Here is a 17,450-nt window from a genome sequence, read left to right as displayed (position 1 = left end):
TGCACCAACTGAGCTCCAGTCAGCCCTGAAGATGCTTCTCATAAGAGAAAAGACAGTTCGTAACGTAGACGTGGATGAGAAGTATATTGAAAGAAAAGGCATTTGAAGATGTTTTCAGATACTAACACAAGAACATGAAAAGGAATTAAGTGTAGCTGTTACCAGAACAGCTCAGTTATACACGGAAGGGTTATTTGAATAATGAAGTTAGTTTCCATCCAACAAGAACAAAAGTCATCTGGATGGGCCAGAATGGACATAATTTATTACTAGTCTTCAATTGAAGCTTTTATTATCAAAGTGAACATTATATATTATAGTGCTTTTTAAATTTAGCTTTTCTCTATTATAAAACTTTAAATTAATGCACAAATAATACATGGCACTGTGGCATGTCCCTACATGTGCGTCATCATGCCTTGTTCCAGTCTGTCTCCTTCCTCACACTCCCTCCCCCATGCCCCTGCCCTCCTCTGCCTGGTTCCCTTCCCTCCTCATGGAAAGTTAGCTTCCCCTTTAACTTTTGTATCACGTGCAATCCTATCACCTTCTCTTTCTCTCCCTCTCTTTTTTGTTTATTTGGGTTTATTTTGTTTTCTTTTGTTTTTTTGACACAGGGTTTCTCTGTGTATTCCTGGCTGTCCTAGAACTTACACTGTAGCCCAGGCTGACCTCAAACTCAGAAATCTGCCTGCCTCTGCCTCCCAAGTGCTAGGATTAAAGGCGTGCACCACCACCGCCCGACCTCTCCCTCTCTTAAGATATTGTTTCCCAGGGCTGAAGAGATGTCTCAGTGGCTAAGAGAACTTGTTGTTCCCCTAGAGGACCCAGGTTCCATCCCAACACCCATTACAATCACCTATTACTCCCACTGCAGGAAATCTGATGCCATCTTCTGAGCTCCAAGGGCACCAGGCATGCATGTGGTACACAGACATGTGGGCCAACACTCATGCACATAAAATTAAAAGAAAAACTAAAGGAGAAAAACTTTTTTAAAGGAGATTCCACCAGGAAACTTCTACAGCTGATAAACACTTTCAGCAAAGTAGCAGAATACAAAATTAATACACAAAAATCAATAGCCTCCCTACATGTAAATGACAAACATATTGAGAAATTAGGGAAATAGTACCTTTCACAATAGCCTCAAAAAATATCTTGGGATAACTCTAAACAAGCAAGTGAAAAACTTGTGTAATAAAAACTTTAAGACATTGAAGATATCAAAAGGTGGAAAGATCTCCCACGTTCATAAACTGGCAGGGGTTGTGGAAACCCAGTGCAGTGGAAACTTCCTGGAACCTATGAGAGTGACTCTTGTAGCCAGGCCAGGTTTGAGTGGTGGGACTGGGTTACATTCGCTTGAGCTGTTGGCCAAGGATGTCCCATGGAGATCCCTAGAGAACCCAGGCTGATGCCAGAACAGAAGGCCATTCTCTGAAAACTGGCAGTGGGGTCTCACTGATGAGGACAACTTCTACACAGCTCATTGAATGTAGAAAGGTCAAACTGGTGTGACCTTGAAGCCTTCACCCCTATATTCTAGTCTCTTTGGTACAAGAATGTTCTCTGCAGAAAGAGACACCTGGACACAAACTCAGCCACAAAACCCTCCGCCTACAATCTGTCTTGCTTGCAAGATGTGCTGGGGCAACGGTGATGTAGAACTTGTGGGAGTGGCTAACCCATGTCTGGTTTAACTTGAGGCCCATACCAAGAGAGGGAGCCCATCCCCTATACTGCCTGGAGGGCCAGGAACCAGAAACTGGATATCCCAGAGACCTAGGGTAGAACCAAACATGAGTAGCAAAAGGATGGTGGGGACAACCTCGTGGAGACAGGGAGATGGGGAGGAGGTATGGGATGTGGAACAGATTAAATAAAAAGAAGAAATGTACTGGCTGGTTTTGTGTGTCAACTTGACACAGGCTGAAGTCATCACAGCGAAAGGAGCTGTTGGAGAAGTGCCTCCATGAGATCCAGCTGTGGGGCATTTTCTCAATTAGTGATCAAGAGGAAAGGGCCCCTTGTGGGTGGTACCATCTCTTGGATTCTATAAGAGAGCAGGCTGAGTAAGCCAGGGGAAGCAAGCCAATAAGAAACATCCCTCCATGGCCTCTGCATCAGCTTCTGCTTCCTGATCTGCTTGAGTTCCAGTCCTGACTTCCTTTAGTGATGAACAGAAGCATGGAAGTGTAAGCTAAATAAACCCTTTCCTCCCCAACTTGCTTCTTGGTCATGATGTTTGTGCAGGAATGGAAATCCTGACTAAGACAAGAAATATAAACAAACAGACAAATCAATGAAATGATTCCCAATGATATTCTGCTATACTCATAGATTGGTACCTTGTTCAGTTATCACCAGAGTAGTTTTCTCTGGCAGCAAATAGGGACTGGGTACAGAGACCGCAGCCAGACATTGTGTAGACAGAGAGTCTAAATTGGAGGTCTTCATTAGATCCCTTCCCTTGGAGATCAGTGAACCCCACAGAGGAGGGGGAAGGAAGACTGTAGGAGTCAAAGGGGATGAAGGACTGGACTGGGTAGTTTTGGCTGTACAGCTTTGAGATCCCATCGAGCATTGAGTCAAGACACACACACACACACACACACACATACACACACACACACTTAACTCATCTTACTGACTCAGTGGCTGGCTCTTCTAAGCCTCCTGTGACTAACATACCCTTCCCTTTATTCCTAGCTCAACATCTCTAAATCTGCCCTCAGCTTAGTTGCCTGGTTACCTTCTGTGAAGCCCATTGGTCTTGCTGCCCAAGACACTTTTGGGCTGCCCTGCAGTGGGCCATTTTCCCTTTTTTCCTACATTTTAGAAAATCTCCCCTGTAGCTCTGAGTCTGTTGCATCTCTGCCCCTCAAGTATCTCAATTCTCCTTTCTCCTAGCCTGCAGGAACCTGGAAGTTCTGCCTCTTTCTTTCCACCTAGCCATTGGCTACTGGCATCTTTATTGATTGATCAAAAACCAATGGGAATAAGGACCTTCAGCATCCTTATTCGCAGATGCCTGATTAAATCAAAGCATCAGAACCACTCCTCTACAAAGGACACCAGGAGAACATGGCCCACCAGTCAACTAAGCAGGACTCACATGGGTTCACAGAGACTAAAACAGCAAGCACTGGGCCTGCACGGTCAGCACCAGGTCCTCTGCATATTTATGTTATGGCTGTTTTCATGTTTTTGTGAGATTCCCAACAGTGTAAGAGGGTGTAGTTCTGACTCTTTTGCCTCCTCTTGAGACTCTTCTCATCTTATTGGGTTGCTTTGTCTAGCCTTGCTGTAAGGGATTTAGCCTTGTCTTATTATGTCCTGCTTTGCCCCATTTGCTTATTGTTTCTTGGAGGTCTGTTCTTTTCTGAAGAGGAAACAGAGGGGTATAGGAGATCTGGTGGAGTGGGAGTTGGTGGGTGGGAAGCTAGGAGGAGTGGAGGGAGGGGAAACTGTGGTTGGGATAAATTGTATGAGAGAATAATCTATTTTCAATAAAAAGGAAAAGAAAGGAAAAGAAAGGAAAAGAAAAGAAAAGAGCCCTACAGTCAACAATTAATTAATGGAACCTCAAGAAACTGAAAAACTTTTGTATAGGAAAAAATGCCAGCCATCATTCAAGCAAGGTGACAGCTTACAGGATGGGAAAAAACCTGTTCCAATCTATACATGACAGAGGGTTAGTATCTAGAATATACAAAAACAAAAACAAAAAACAAGCAAAAAACAAACAAAAATAAAACAACAACAAAACAAACGAATAAACACAACTGAACACAAAGAAAACAGAAAACCCAGTTTTAAAATGGGCTGTAGAACTCAACAGAGTTCCTGAAAGCTGAAACACAAATAACTCAGAACCACTTAAAAAGAATGTTGAACATTCTTAGCCATCAGGGAAATGCAAGTTAAAACTACTTTGAGATTTCATCTTACCCCAATCAGAATGTCCAGTAATAATAATAATAATAATAATAATAATATAAAAATGCACAGCCCACGACGGAGAGGATTCAGGTAAAGTAAACACTTCCTCATTCCCGGCGGGAGTGTGAATTGTTCCAGGTGCTGCGGAAGTCAGCGTGGCGGCTCCTGAAGAAGGGGAAAGCTGCCCTGCCACAGCTCAAGCTAAGCCACTCCTGGGCATCTAGCCAGAGACAAATAAAACCCATTCCCTTCTCAGGATTCCCTTTATTAGCGATTTTCAGATTTTTAAGCGGACGGTCTCCTATTTTTCCAACTGAAATATTATAAAACAGCAACACAAGAAGTTGCTCTCTTTGAAGCAGGAACTCAGAAAGGGCCAGAGCAAACCCTATCACATCGTCTGTGTCCACTGCAGACTATTAAGACTCTCTTGAGGAATACAGCTTTAAAACTATTGGATTAAATAAGGCATTCTATTAGACTACGTGATGTGTTATTATGGGTCACGATCAAATCTGATAAGAGGAAGTATCTTTATTTCTAAAGTAGTGCTCTTGATCCACCCTAGTCCCAGTTACCACAGGCAAGTGTTTCTTAACCACCATTATCTTACCCAGAAGGAGTGACCCAGACTCTTGTACATTGTCTCTGTTCTTTACTGGCTCACATCTTAGCTTTTGGGGTCATAAAGCTTCTTGTGACTTTTAAACAACTATATTCTGGCTCAGAAATGCCTGTGACTGCCTTGGACGTAGGTCTATGCAAAGGAAGGGTTTAACTTACCCAGACCACAAGGACATTCATGAGATGATCTATATGTGTTCGTTTGAAGGTGGACTGTCCACTGTTCTGCATTAATTTGGTGTCTGGCCCTAAGCAAAATGGAGAAATCCAGATTTTACAATCATTGAATATACTTAGACCTTCAAACTGTGTTGACATCTACCTTTATGTTGAGTTATTCTAACCTCTTATGGAAATGCAATCACAGTAACAAAGAAAGGAGCATGTGTTTTCCTATTAAGTGGCCATACCGACTCCTCTCTCACCAGCACCTCAGCAAAGTCTTGATTTCCCCATGAGGTAAGACAGAACAAGAGTCACAGAAACGTCCCTTATTACCTCCTGATTTTTTTAAGCTCAGGGCAGGAATTTTCTGATAAAAATGTATTTGTTTTCTTTAACCTATTGCTGAGTCAGCGTTCCTGAGACTGGACGAAAGGAAGGCGCAGTAACTTATTTTTCCCCGAGGTAAGAGCTGGGAGTTGAGACTTCTCTGCGGCTGAGAGACATGGACGCCATAGTTCTTTATGGCTGTGCGGACAGTGAGCAAAGGAGCCTCGAACGGCACGGGACTGAGCTGCAGACCACTAGTCAGAGGCGCTGCTAGCGAACTGGGAGGACATCTTCATAAGAGGACAAGGAATAGACTGTACATAGTAATTTCCCTGGCCTTTCACCCAACTCCTGTTTACATGTGCTCTAATGAAGGAGTGCCACTGATGTGCTCACGGCGTGTGAGCACGGCATGCGTGGCAGCATTCTAACCCCCGACAGGTCTGGGCTTTTGAGAAGCTCAAGACAGAGTGTGACCGCTACTGGGACCATATCTTCCAGAAGCCTTAGAAAGGCTGACCCTACTCACCCTGGCTTTCAAGAAGGTAGGGCGGAGGTAGGGTGAGGAGGAGGAGGAGGAGGAGGAGGAGGAGGAGGAGGAGGAGGAGGAGGAGAGACTGTGGCGGAACGTGAGCACTGCACATCAGGAATAGCCTCTCAAGCTTACACTGAGAGCTTCGCGATGCTCTCTGCGCTATGAGACCTGCCCGGACTCCCCAGAGTTCATCACTGTTGTTCACACGCCGAGAACCCGCAGGGACTGAAGCTGGCACTACTATTATTGCTCTGGGAGGACCCTTCAGATGAACAAATGACCTTTCTAGGAGTGGCTTTCTGGTGTGAGTGACACAGTGAAGAGAGCCTGCTCTACATCGTTTGAGTTTGAAACTAAGCAGTTCATAAGCTGCCACTCCACATCAAGAGCTGACGGACAAAGCTCCGCTGGGGCTTCCGTCTGCTCTTAAGCCTCCCCAGAGGGTGGTGGCTTTCTGGTTGTCCACAGAAGGAGAACTAGGAGCCCCATGGTTAAGAGTGGATGTTCTCGAAAAGACCCCCCAAAATCCAAGTTTAGTAATATTCTCTATGGTACACCTTTCTCAGTTCTTCCTGCTGTGATTATGGTTGTGTTAAAGCCTGTGTTTTAAGTATCTAAAAGTTCATCTGTTGAAATCCTGGTCCCCAGCAGGTGGCACTCTTGTGGGATTGTAGAAACTTTAGGTATGGTACTTCGTTAGGGAAAGTTAGGTTATATGGGGGCAATTCTAGAAGGCCCTCTCCTTTCTCCTGCTTCTCAGCCACCGTGCCGTGAGCAACTTTGCCCATGTCACGAATTCCCACTATGATGGCTGGCCTTGCTACAGGTCTAAAGAAACAGAGCCAAGCAAGCTTGGACTAACACCTCTGAAACTGAGTAAAAATTAAGTCCTTCCTCCTTTTAAATTGACTATCTACTGGGACGTGTGTGTGTGTATTATCAGTGTTTACTGCTACTCAGGGTACAGGAGCTCTTTTTCTTAACTATGCCAGGAACCAAAAAATAAAAAAATAAAAAAAAGCAAGCCCCTCTACATATTATGGGTGGTGAGCCTAAGTGACATCTCAAGATGGACCACTGACATAGTACATGCTCTCGAGTGGAGTCTCCACGCTACAGTTTAAATCCCTTTCCATAGTGAACACAGTCTCTTCCCTTCTCACGGGAGTCGCCATGTGACCTTTCATTCACATGACAGTTCTGTGGTACTTTCTCCATGTGGAACCCTCCCCTGTGTCTGCAGGTGCTGGGAAGTCCCACGAATGCCTCATGGTGTGGAACACAAAGCTACCCTCGATCACATGGCACTGGTATGTCGCAAGCACACCACCAGGAGGAGTCGCCTCCCCCACCCTCAGCTTCTTCTTCTTCTTCTTCTTCTTTTTTTTTTTTTTTTTTTTGAGACAGGGTTTCTCTGTGTAGCCCTGGCTGTCCTGGAACTCACTCTGTAGACCAGGCTGGCCTCGAACTCAGAAATCCCCCTGCCTCTGCCTCCCAAGTGCTGGGATTACAGGTGTGCACCACCACCGCCCGGCTCCTCACCTTCTTCTTAAGTTCCCCCCCCCCCCCCACACACACTGTTTCACATCCCCATCAACCAAGCAGGAAGCCGCCATTCGGATGTGCCCTTGGCTATTGTACCCACGTCCTAGGGATGAACTACCCACAGCTGGGCGGTGAGCAGGCTCTAACGGGCTAGGTCAGGCTGTGGCAGCCATGAAGCGTACCAGTATAAATGACCAAACCATAGCACCAGTCTGTGTTCCTGATGACGCAGCCTCGGAGCAGCAGCCTCTCGGGGTCCAGTAAGTAGGTGTTCCCCAGGTAGCTCAGTGTGCCCGAAAACTTGTCCAGCTTGTTGTTGGGAGGCTCGCACCTGACTTCTCCTGCAGAACAAGTGGGGAGGGTGTGCTCTGTGACCTTGGGAGAATGCTCAGCAGAAAGGCAGAAAGAAAACCTCTTGGCTCTAATACAACACATTTTTTTCCTCTACCTTTTCTCAGCTGTTCCCTATCCTGCACTACACTCCTTTAGAAAAGCACAAAAAGATCTCAGGGCTGTTGTGAGAATTTTGGTTTCTTTAAAAGAAAAACACAAAAATAGGAATATGTTTTCATTTTAATCCCAGGTGTGGGACATGGGGGCTGCTTCACACTGCACACCGCAGCTGACTGTGATTTGCCTCATGCTCTAGCAGGGCTGTGATTTGCGAGCTGCAGAGAATTTGGGATTCTGGGGACTCTTCAGAGGGTATATAAAGGCTAGGGCCTCGAGAGTTCGGAAGTCATGCGCAAAGAAGAAAGAAGAAATTAGACATCCTGATGGTGAAGATCAAACTTGCCCGAAGGAACTCAACGCCTCCAATCAGCAGGAAGCAGTTTAATGATCACGTCGCCCCCCCCCTCCCCCCCCCCCGCTCCCGTCTGTCCTTTTTCTCTCCCATCTAGTGTGTGTGTGTGTGTGTGTGGGGGGTTGTAATGGTGGAGGAAGAGGGGTGGAACGGGATGGAAGAGAAAAGAACCCACAAATAGCCCAAAGGTTGGCTACACAGGGCATCAAAACAAACCAACCAGTCACTACTTCTGTACTGCCATGGGTCACCCAGAGAGAACCATCACGGTTCAGAATCAGCTTCAGCATTGCCAGAGCAGTGCCAGTGAGGCTGAAGAAGTGGAAACAGTACTTACCCTAAGGTGAATCTACTGTTTATATCCAAATAGAATTATTTGAGTTTTCCCAGATTTGTAAATATATCCTCTGAGAGTATTTTTTACCTTTATTGTCCTGGTTTACTCTGCACGGATGAGCAGGAGTAATGTGTGACTGTGTGACTGCGGAGATCACAGGACCACACCTGGGAGCTGGTTCTCGCTTTCCACCCTCTGAGTCCCAGGTATCCAGCTCGGCTCACAGGCTTGGAGACAAGCGCTTTTACTCCCTGAGCCATGCTGCTGGATCTCCTTTGCAGATACTTGTAAAAATGATGGAGACTTTTTTTTGAGATAAGCTAGGCTGACCCTGGCTAGCCTGGATCTCACAATGTAGACCAGGCTGACCCCAAGCTCAGAGATTGTTGGCCTCTGTCTCCCAAGCGCTAGAATTAAAGGCTTTGGAGAAACACTATAATCTACTCATTGTTTAGAGAAAAAACCACTATTAGCCTTTTGAACTACATCTTTATACGCCTTTTATCTTATGCATGGATGCAAACATGTTTCTCCAATACATATTATGCTGTCTTTTATAATCTATATATTTCTATTGCATTATATATGTTTTCCCCATGTCAATGATTATTTGCTTGCATGTTGTTGATAATGAACTGTATATTATTCCTGTGTGGCTATACCACACTTTGTTTAGCTAGTCCTCTGCTGGTGAAAGCTGGTGTGGGCAGCCTATTTCCCAGCTCACCATTAAAAGCTGACAGCAGCTCCAGGTTATCCTCCATGTCACTGGTAGCGGAGACGGCCTGCTTCACTTTCAGGTTGGTCTCACTAGAGTAAAGGTCACAGGTTCATCAATGTTCAGGACAGAAACACAACAGCAGCACTGGGCCAGCTGTGAGGCCTCCTTAGTAGGCTTGAGAAGATAAACGTTGCAGGCAGAATACAGGCTCAGGGTTTGAGCTGTATAGCACCCCACACTAGCTACTGCTTGTTCCTGTGTGCAGTGTGGAGGTCAGATAACTGCAAGGAACTCTCACTTCCTGTCCCCCAACCACTTTAACCAACACAGGAGAACTAGCTGGTCAGGTATGTTAGACAAGTTGAAGAGACATCACAGAGCAACCCCAAGGAGGCACCTGCTTCCTTTGGGAACACAGAGCAGGTTCTGGTAAGAAGCCACTTATATTTACAGGGCTCATGGAAAGACCACAACAAAACATTTTTGGATACAAGAATGCACTGAGATAGTAACAACAGATTTCAAAAGCTTTGGGGTATAGTATTAGTCAGGTCTCCGTAGAGAGCAGTACTGAAGGGATAGCTATATATGTATATACATATGTTCATAATATGTATAGTTGATTTATTGAGTGACTTCCAGACCTCAGTCAAGCTAGTCCAATAATGGCTGTCTTGAAACAAGAGTCCAAGACTCCAGTAGCTGTTCTGTGCATACGGGTGGATGTCTGAGCCAGTAATCAATAGCTCTCAGAATCTCAGGATTAGGCTCTAATGTCAGTGAACTGAGGGTGAGGGCAAGTGGCAAAATCCTAGAACTTCCTTCATGTCTTTCACATAGACAGCCACCAGAAGGTATGGCCAGGTTTAAAGGTCAACCTTCTCATCTCAAAAGACCTGAATTAAAAAAAATGGGTCATCACACTTCAAATAATTTAATAAAAAAAAAATCCCTCCCAGGTGTGCCTAGTCACTTGGGTTTTAATTAATTCCAGATGTAGTCAAGTTTACAATCAAGAACAGCCATCACAAGTTCATCTAACCCCCCTGTCAAATCAACATGCAATCATATCTCCCTAACGTCATTCTTAATTTCCAAATGAAAACACTATTTAGCTCATAGTTATGCCTAACACGATAAAACTATCCCACATACAACCTCAAATGCATTGTTTACTTAACCAGGTCATAAATACATTGCGCATGACATAACTATCCCATGTACAACTGGAAACATGCATTATCAACTTCAGAATAGGTGGCAGTGTCCCTTGAAGGACGTTCCTTTAGGACCTCAAGACAAATGTGATAATCACTAATATTCTCTCCACTGATGCTACACTATATGACAAAGGAGGAGGATAGAAAACACAAATGCCTGCACAGATGCACTATCAACAGAATGTCACAAAGCCCTTGTACCAGTCTTTGCAGCTCGCCGCATGGCCATAGCTGACATTTGTATCTACCTTCCTTCCTCTGCTATTCACTTTGTATTTCCTCCACCCACAGCAAGATTTTGGCTCTTTTCCTGAAGGGCTTACCCAGTATCTTCATTCCTTCCAGGTCATCCTGCCTAGACTGGGTTGTTAGTTTCCCATTGACTTTAATCACAGGACATGGCAGCACCAAGAGACGCCCTCCCTAAAGGATCTCTTAGTTACCTCCAGACATAATCTTAGTTACCTCCAATGTGGAGAAGCCCTCCAACTTCCTCTTGATAACCAGGACCAATCACCTCTCCTAAAACTCTTACTTCTTTTTTAGGCAGAATTAAGGGCACAAGAAGCCCAAAGTGGCCAGGGAGAAGTCTGAGTTTCCAGTTCAATGGAATTTTTGATGTGGCTCCTGGCAGTAGTTTCTCCCTATCTTCCCCCTGCTCAGAACTAAACCATCTAGACCAGCAGAATGGGAACAGGAAGCAAAAGTGTTCCTAGTGGGTTTCTAGAGGTGATAGTGAGTAGGACCATTCCTTTGTCCACTCCTTGATTCATTCCATGAATGCTGGCTATGGGAGAAGTCATACCATATACTAGATGCTGATTCAAAGCCTATACTCTTTTAAAGAACCCTACTCCAGCCTTCCAGGCTGTTGCCACTTAATTGGCATTCTAACTATGTCTTCAAAAGGCTTATTCCATCTTTCTACCAGACTAGATGCTTATGTTGGTGAGGAACATGCTAAGGCTAGTGGTTTCCATGATTATGGGCCCATGTCACATGCCTCTGGGTATGAAGTGAGTTCCTTGGTCAGAAGGAATGTGGAATACAATGATGGTGGATAAGCCATTCTGAATAAGTTCATGGATGATGGTGGCATTACTTGTAAGAAATGTAAATCTATAACCAGAACTATCTAAGTAAAGACAAAGCATTGCCCATGAGAAAGCAGTCCAATGACAGTCAACCTGACTGCTCTTCAGGTTCTTGGCCCGCCGGTCGCCCTGGGGAATGGTGCCATCTCCGGAGCTTTGTGTTAGTCTCTGCATTTGTCATCTCTGATCTGGCATCCAGAAACAGTTATAGGCAGGTCAGCCTTGGTGAGCAGAACTCCATGTTGTGAAGCCCATGTATAACCTCCATCATTGCTACCATGGCCACTCTGTTCATGGGCCCACTGGGCAATGACAGGGATGGCTGGAGCTCCTTCCTCAACTGAAGTCATCTTTTGATGAGAATTTATATGATACAATCTTCACAGCCATTGCCCCTTCAAAGAGATCTTTCTATTCACTTCTTCCCCAGATGTCTTTCTTACCAATTTTCCAAGTCTCTGACCACCCAGACAATCGTTGGTTACAGCCCATGAATCAGTAAACAATTGAGCATCTGGCCATTTCTCCATCTAAGAAAAATATACAAGCATGTGTATTGCCTAAAGTTCTGCCCAGTGTGACGACTCCTCTCTGCTAGCATCTTCCAGGGTTGCCCAGAAAGGGGTGGTGATGCTGCAGCTGTCAACTTCTGCATGTTGCATTCAGAGTAGTCAGTGAACCAGGCCCTTGTCTTCTCCTTCTCGGGCCACTGATCATAGGGAACACCCCATGAGCTTGAGAGCAGAAGGCAATGGAACGGAGTAGACACCATAGGCGTGCGGGCAACACTTTCATGTAACTTGCTTGTGCCTTCAGGACCTGACTGGACTGAATCATATATAAACTACTTCCATTTGATAATGGATTGCTGCTATGCATGTCCTACTTTATGACTTGGTGATTCTGATAACACCCACCTTCTGATAGGCAGTTCAAGTTGAATACTAACCTGGTGGCCTATTGTCAAATGTTTAGTTTCCACTAAGGTCCAATAGCAGGCCAGGAGCTATCTGTCAAAGGGAGAATAATTTTTCTGCTGCTGATGGTGGAGCCTTATTCCAAAATCTCAAAGATCTCTTCTCTGATTACCTATAGGAGCCTGCCAAAAGCTCTAAACAGCATCCCTGTCTGCCACTGACACCTAAAGTGTCACCGATCTGCTGGATCATATGGCCCAAGTGGTAGAGCACCCTGTACAGCAACCTGTCCTGTTGAAGAGCCTTCTCCTGTTCCGGGCTTCAGTCAAAGCTAGCAGCTGTTAGACTCACTTGGTACATGGGTTGGAATGACACACCCAAGTGAGGAATGTACTATCTCCAGAATTCAAACAGGCCCACTGGACATTGTGTTTCTCTTTCTTGGTGGTGGTGGTGGGCCAGGAGCAATAACTTATCTTTCATCTTAGACTATCTCTGCATGCCCTACATCACTGGACTCCTAAGAATTTCAGAGGTAAAAAGCCCTTGAATTTTTTGTTTTGTTTTCCTATCCTCTGGCGTGCATTTGTATTACAAGTCCAAATACTTCCTGTTCACTTGGTCCAATCAGCATAATGTCGTCAATACAGTGAACCAGTGTGATAATTTGTGGAAGATACAGATGATCAAGATCCATTCTAAGTTATGACACAGGGATGGAGAGTTAATATATCCTTGAAGTAAAACTGTAAAGATGCTGCTGGCCTTGCCAAGAGAAAGCAAATTGCTTTTTGTGGTCCTTATGTAAAGTACCAAGAAAAAAGGCCTTTTCTAGATCAATAGCTACATACAAAGTACCAGGCCATGGACCAGGAGATGTGTTAACCTGCTGGAGTAAGAACACCACATGTGGTACAGCAGCTGCAATTAGAGTCACCACTTGACTGAGTTTTCAATGGTCAACTGTCATTCTCCACAATCCAGCTGTAGTCTTTGCTGGCCAGATAGGGGGCTAAAGGGAGATGTGGTGGGACTCACCATCCCCACATCTTTCAAGTCCCTGATGGTAGTAGTAATTTCTGCAGTTCTTCCAGGGATGTGATACTATTTTTGATTTACTACTTTTCCTGGAAGAGACAACTCTAAAGGCTTCCATTTAGTCTTTCTATAACCATAATAGCCCTCACTCCACAGGTCATAGAACCAATATGAGAATTCTGCCAATTTCTAAGTATATCTATCCCAATTATTCATTCTTGGACTTGGGAAATGACCACAGGATGAGTACAGGAACCCAGTGGATCCACTGTGAGCTCAACTTCAGCCAAAACTCCATTATCACTTGAAATCTGTCAGTCCTTGAGCTGTTGGACCACAGTGCTTCGTGGGGTCTCCTGGAACGAGTACCCAATAGACTCTGAAAAGTCTGACTGCTTTCCCCAGTGTACAGTTACCCTTAGAAGAGAGTGTAGGTCCTTCTGGAGAAGGACAGAAGAAAAACTAACAGTACAACTCTTAAGGATTTCATTAAGGTCCTCTCAGGAAAACCTGGCTGCCCTTTCCTCCAAGGGGTTCTGAGTCTGCGGACTGACTCACATCTGAACATGGCAGCATCAACTGAGATTCTTTCTTACCATGATCCAATGCAGCAGTTTTTTGAGAAGTTTTCTGCTCATAGAGATCAAACAAAAATGCAGTAGGTGTTTTATCTAGTTCATGCCTGGTATCACGATGATTCAGTACATGATCCAGTACCATAAGTCTGTTTGAATCACACTTCATAAAAATCAGGCTGTCCATGCCGCCCATTATGGGTCAGGCTACCATGGACAGTGCTCTGCTCTCTTGCCCATTTCAGTAACCAGCATCACTTGGCCTGTGGCTATTCAGTGCTGCCATGGCCCCAGCTATCTAGGGGCCCAATTAAGCCATTGTATTTCATTTATCCAACTGAGCAGCAGCATCTCCAACCCTGAGGTGTGGCCCAGGGAAAATGGTGGTGACAATGCTCTTCAAATGTGCTGCTACCCCTCATCCTTTTGTGTTGTGAATGAAAATTCCTGAATAGAAGATGTGGCTGCTGGTAAAGAAAAACTCCTAGAAGGAGTGTCTGTGTCTGCGGAGACTGATGGAACAACTGGAATTTCAGTACTGTGGAGAAACTGTAAATTTGTAGGTTCTGAAGATACTGTATCTCAAGCCAGTTTTGGCCCTCTGAACATCCATCCTTGTCCCACTCTGAGCTGAACTAATATCCTGTGATAATAAGTGAAAATCTCTTACAAGTTATTGACTTAGCAGAACACTAGTTTCTGCCAATCCAGTAGCTAAGAATGTCATCAGTAGCATCTTCAGCCTGTAGACTAGCTAGCTCTCTACATTTCACTGTGCCTGCCTCTATGGGGCACCCACCAATGGATATTATTTTACTTATTTTTATTTTTTGGGAAAAGGTCTCTCTACATAGCCTTAGATGTCCTATATAGAGACTAGGTTGGCCTCAAACTCACAGAGATCTGCCATCCTCTGCCTCTCGAGTTATATTAAAGGCATGCACTACCATGCCCAGCTCCACCAATGTATAAAGTTTCCTTGAATTTACAACTTTTTATATTCTGTAAAATCATTAAAAACCTTGTGAAACTACTTCCACATGGAAACAGAATTTGGGGTGACCTGTGTTCCTGAGCCAAGGTCACTCAAAACTGCTCCAAAGTAAACTATCTCTTACTGCCCTTAAGTTAAGAGGTGTGGTTTATACATAGACAGTATCTTACAGGATTGGGGAAGGGCTTGTCTTCTGGGCCTTCCGACTGTGGAGCATTGGCCTCTTGCAGCACATCTGCTGCACCACTGTACTCTCTGAGCTTTCAACTCCTTTCACCAACACTAAGCCAAGGGACATCAGGCATCTCTACTCCTTTTCAGTAGACCATCTTTTGACAAACACTTCAGCCAACCATTCAAACAAACTTTTGACCTGTGTTGTTTAATTGTGAGAGCTTCCATATTGAACCTAGAATCTCCATCCACTCTGTGGGTCCATAGCAATAAACTCAGCCTGATCTAGTTTTCTATTCCTCCCACTATTACCCCTCACTCTTAAAATCCATTTTTGTACATACAAGATTTTTACTTGAATGAGTTAGTAGATTCATTAAGTGGTATAGTGCACCTCCTCACAGACTAAACTTTCTTTTTTTAAAAGATTTATTTATTTATTATATGTAAGTACACTACTGTAGCTGTCTTCAGACACCAGAAGAGGGCGTCAGATCTCATTACAGATGGTTGTGAGCCACCATGTGGTTGCTGCGATTTGAACTCAGGACCTTCGGAAGAGCAGTCGGTGCTCTTAACCACTGAGCCATCTCTCCAACCCCCCCCCCCCAGACTAAACTTTCTTTTACCCTTCTAGGAGCCTGCTTAGCCTTAAGTCTGGTTATAGGTCTAGAGATCATTGGAGGGCCCGGAGAGACGGTGCTACTGACTTGCCTGGAATCTCCTTCAGGAAGATTACTGACTGCTTAGCAGACAAGGAAGGATTAATTTCCTCAGGAGGTGGGGCTTGGGATATGTCCTCTGCTAAAGGTGGAGGAACTACTTCCTTATGATAAGCCCTCCATAATCTGAGGCTTCAAAGTTTCCAATCTCAGTAGGGTCCTCCCACACATCTCCATCCCAACTTGCAGGATCCTAACTTACCAATCTGAGTTTGGAATTGAGTTTTGATTGGAATTTAGACAACCTAACAATGGGGGCTTCCATATGATTTTCTGCAACTTGTACTCTGTGGCTGCTGGAGAGAAGATTCTCTTCCAGGGCATACTTAGAACCTATAGGCTGTTGATGCACATCTGGAGCCAGGAAATCATTTCATTTTTTGCCTTTGCCACTGTATCTTGAGGTATTAGAAGTTGATTCATTCTTTTCTGTTGTCAGTTTATCCATAAATGCTAGATACAACCAGCAATATTATTTTACTTATTTTCCCACAAATTGTCAAAAGTTTTATGCACAGAGTTACTAAATTCTTTATTCCATGCAACAAGCCTTTCAAATGTTTAGCCATGGATTTCAACATGCTCCAATACTACTAGGGAGTCTTCAGAAACTGTAGGTGTTGACAAGTTGGAAGCTTATTCCAGAAAAAAAATTTTTAAAGTGATGCTTATACTTCTTTTGCTCTAGCACAGTGGTCCCCAACCTGTGGGTTAACACAAAGTCCAAGAATCCAGTAGATGTTCAGTCCACAGGGCTGGATGTGTAAGCTGCTCTTCATATGCCAGAGTCCTGAAGAAGTAGGCTCTACTAGCAGTGACGTAGAGTGAGGGCAAGGAAGCAAGGGGGGGGGCATGACCTTCTTCCATGTCCTTTATATAGGCTGACACTGGTGTAGCTCAGATTAAAGCTTAATCAGCTTTCTACCTCCGATGATTTAATTAAGAAAAGAATCCCTCTCCTTCATGGGTGTGCCCAGTAGCTTGAGTTTTGGTTTATTCTGGATGTGATCAAATTAACAACCAAGAATGGCTGTCATAAACACATCTCAAGCACAAGTCTGTGATATGGCCTCCATCTTCCCAAGTAAGACCTTAGCTTCTGTGAGTAAATGAAGGTCCATTTTAAATTCTTCTCAGATAACAACTGCTTTGCTTAAATTTCCTCCTGGAAACTTTGTAACCCCATTCTGAAATATTACAACTCTATGGCTGCCTTTCATGTTAGTCAACACCATGGAATATAGCTGTCCCTCAGTGTCTTCAGGCAACAGTTCTAGGACTGCACATGAACAGCAAAATTCATCAATGCTCAGCTGTCTTTTATAAAATGGTCCAGCCTTTGCATATTACCAATACATACTCTTTTCATACAATACAAATGCTATATTAAAAAATATCTAAAAAAATAAACTAAAAAAAATCTAAAAAAACCCAACCCAACCCAAACCAAACCAAACCAAACAAAATCTGTGCATATTCAGTACAGAGTAAACTTTTTTTCAAATATTTTAAATTTGCAAGCATTAAAGACAAGTCATAGAAGTCACAGGCTCAAGTTTAGAGACAGAGAATTTAGAGTTTATTTTCCAGACTCTGTATCCAGTGAACACTCATTATTGCTACCCATGGCTCTGATTTAGACTGTAAGGTGCCATGGCTGTGACTTCTTGTCTTTTCTCATTTAGTTAACTTTAGTTCTCTGGAACATAAAC

General features: G+C 44.1%; 1 protein-coding gene across 1 annotated transcript in view; it reads right to left on the bottom strand.

Annotated features, from left to right (window-relative positions):
* Positions 1-17,450, bottom strand: part of LOC127680700 (phospholipid-transporting ATPase FetA) — a 108,013-nt gene that overhangs the window by 32,490 nt on the left and 58,073 nt on the right. Inside the window, exons 10-12 of the mRNA XM_052176337.1 lie at positions 9,011-9,093; positions 7,324-7,482; positions 4,729-4,817 (exon numbers count right to left, since the gene is read on the bottom strand). Coding sequence (XP_052032297.1) covers positions 4,729-4,817; positions 7,324-7,482; positions 9,011-9,093 — 331 coding nt within the window. The remainder of the gene's footprint in view (positions 1-4,728; positions 4,818-7,323; positions 7,483-9,010; positions 9,094-17,450) is intronic.

The sequence above is a fragment of the Apodemus sylvaticus genome, chromosome 3, assembly GCF_947179515.1.
Source record: "Apodemus sylvaticus chromosome 3, mApoSyl1.1, whole genome shotgun sequence".
NCBI lineage: Eukaryota > Metazoa > Chordata > Mammalia > Rodentia > Muridae > Apodemus > Apodemus sylvaticus.
The sequence above is the reverse complement of the archived record's forward strand: the minus strand, read 5'-3'. Positions and strand labels throughout refer to the sequence as shown.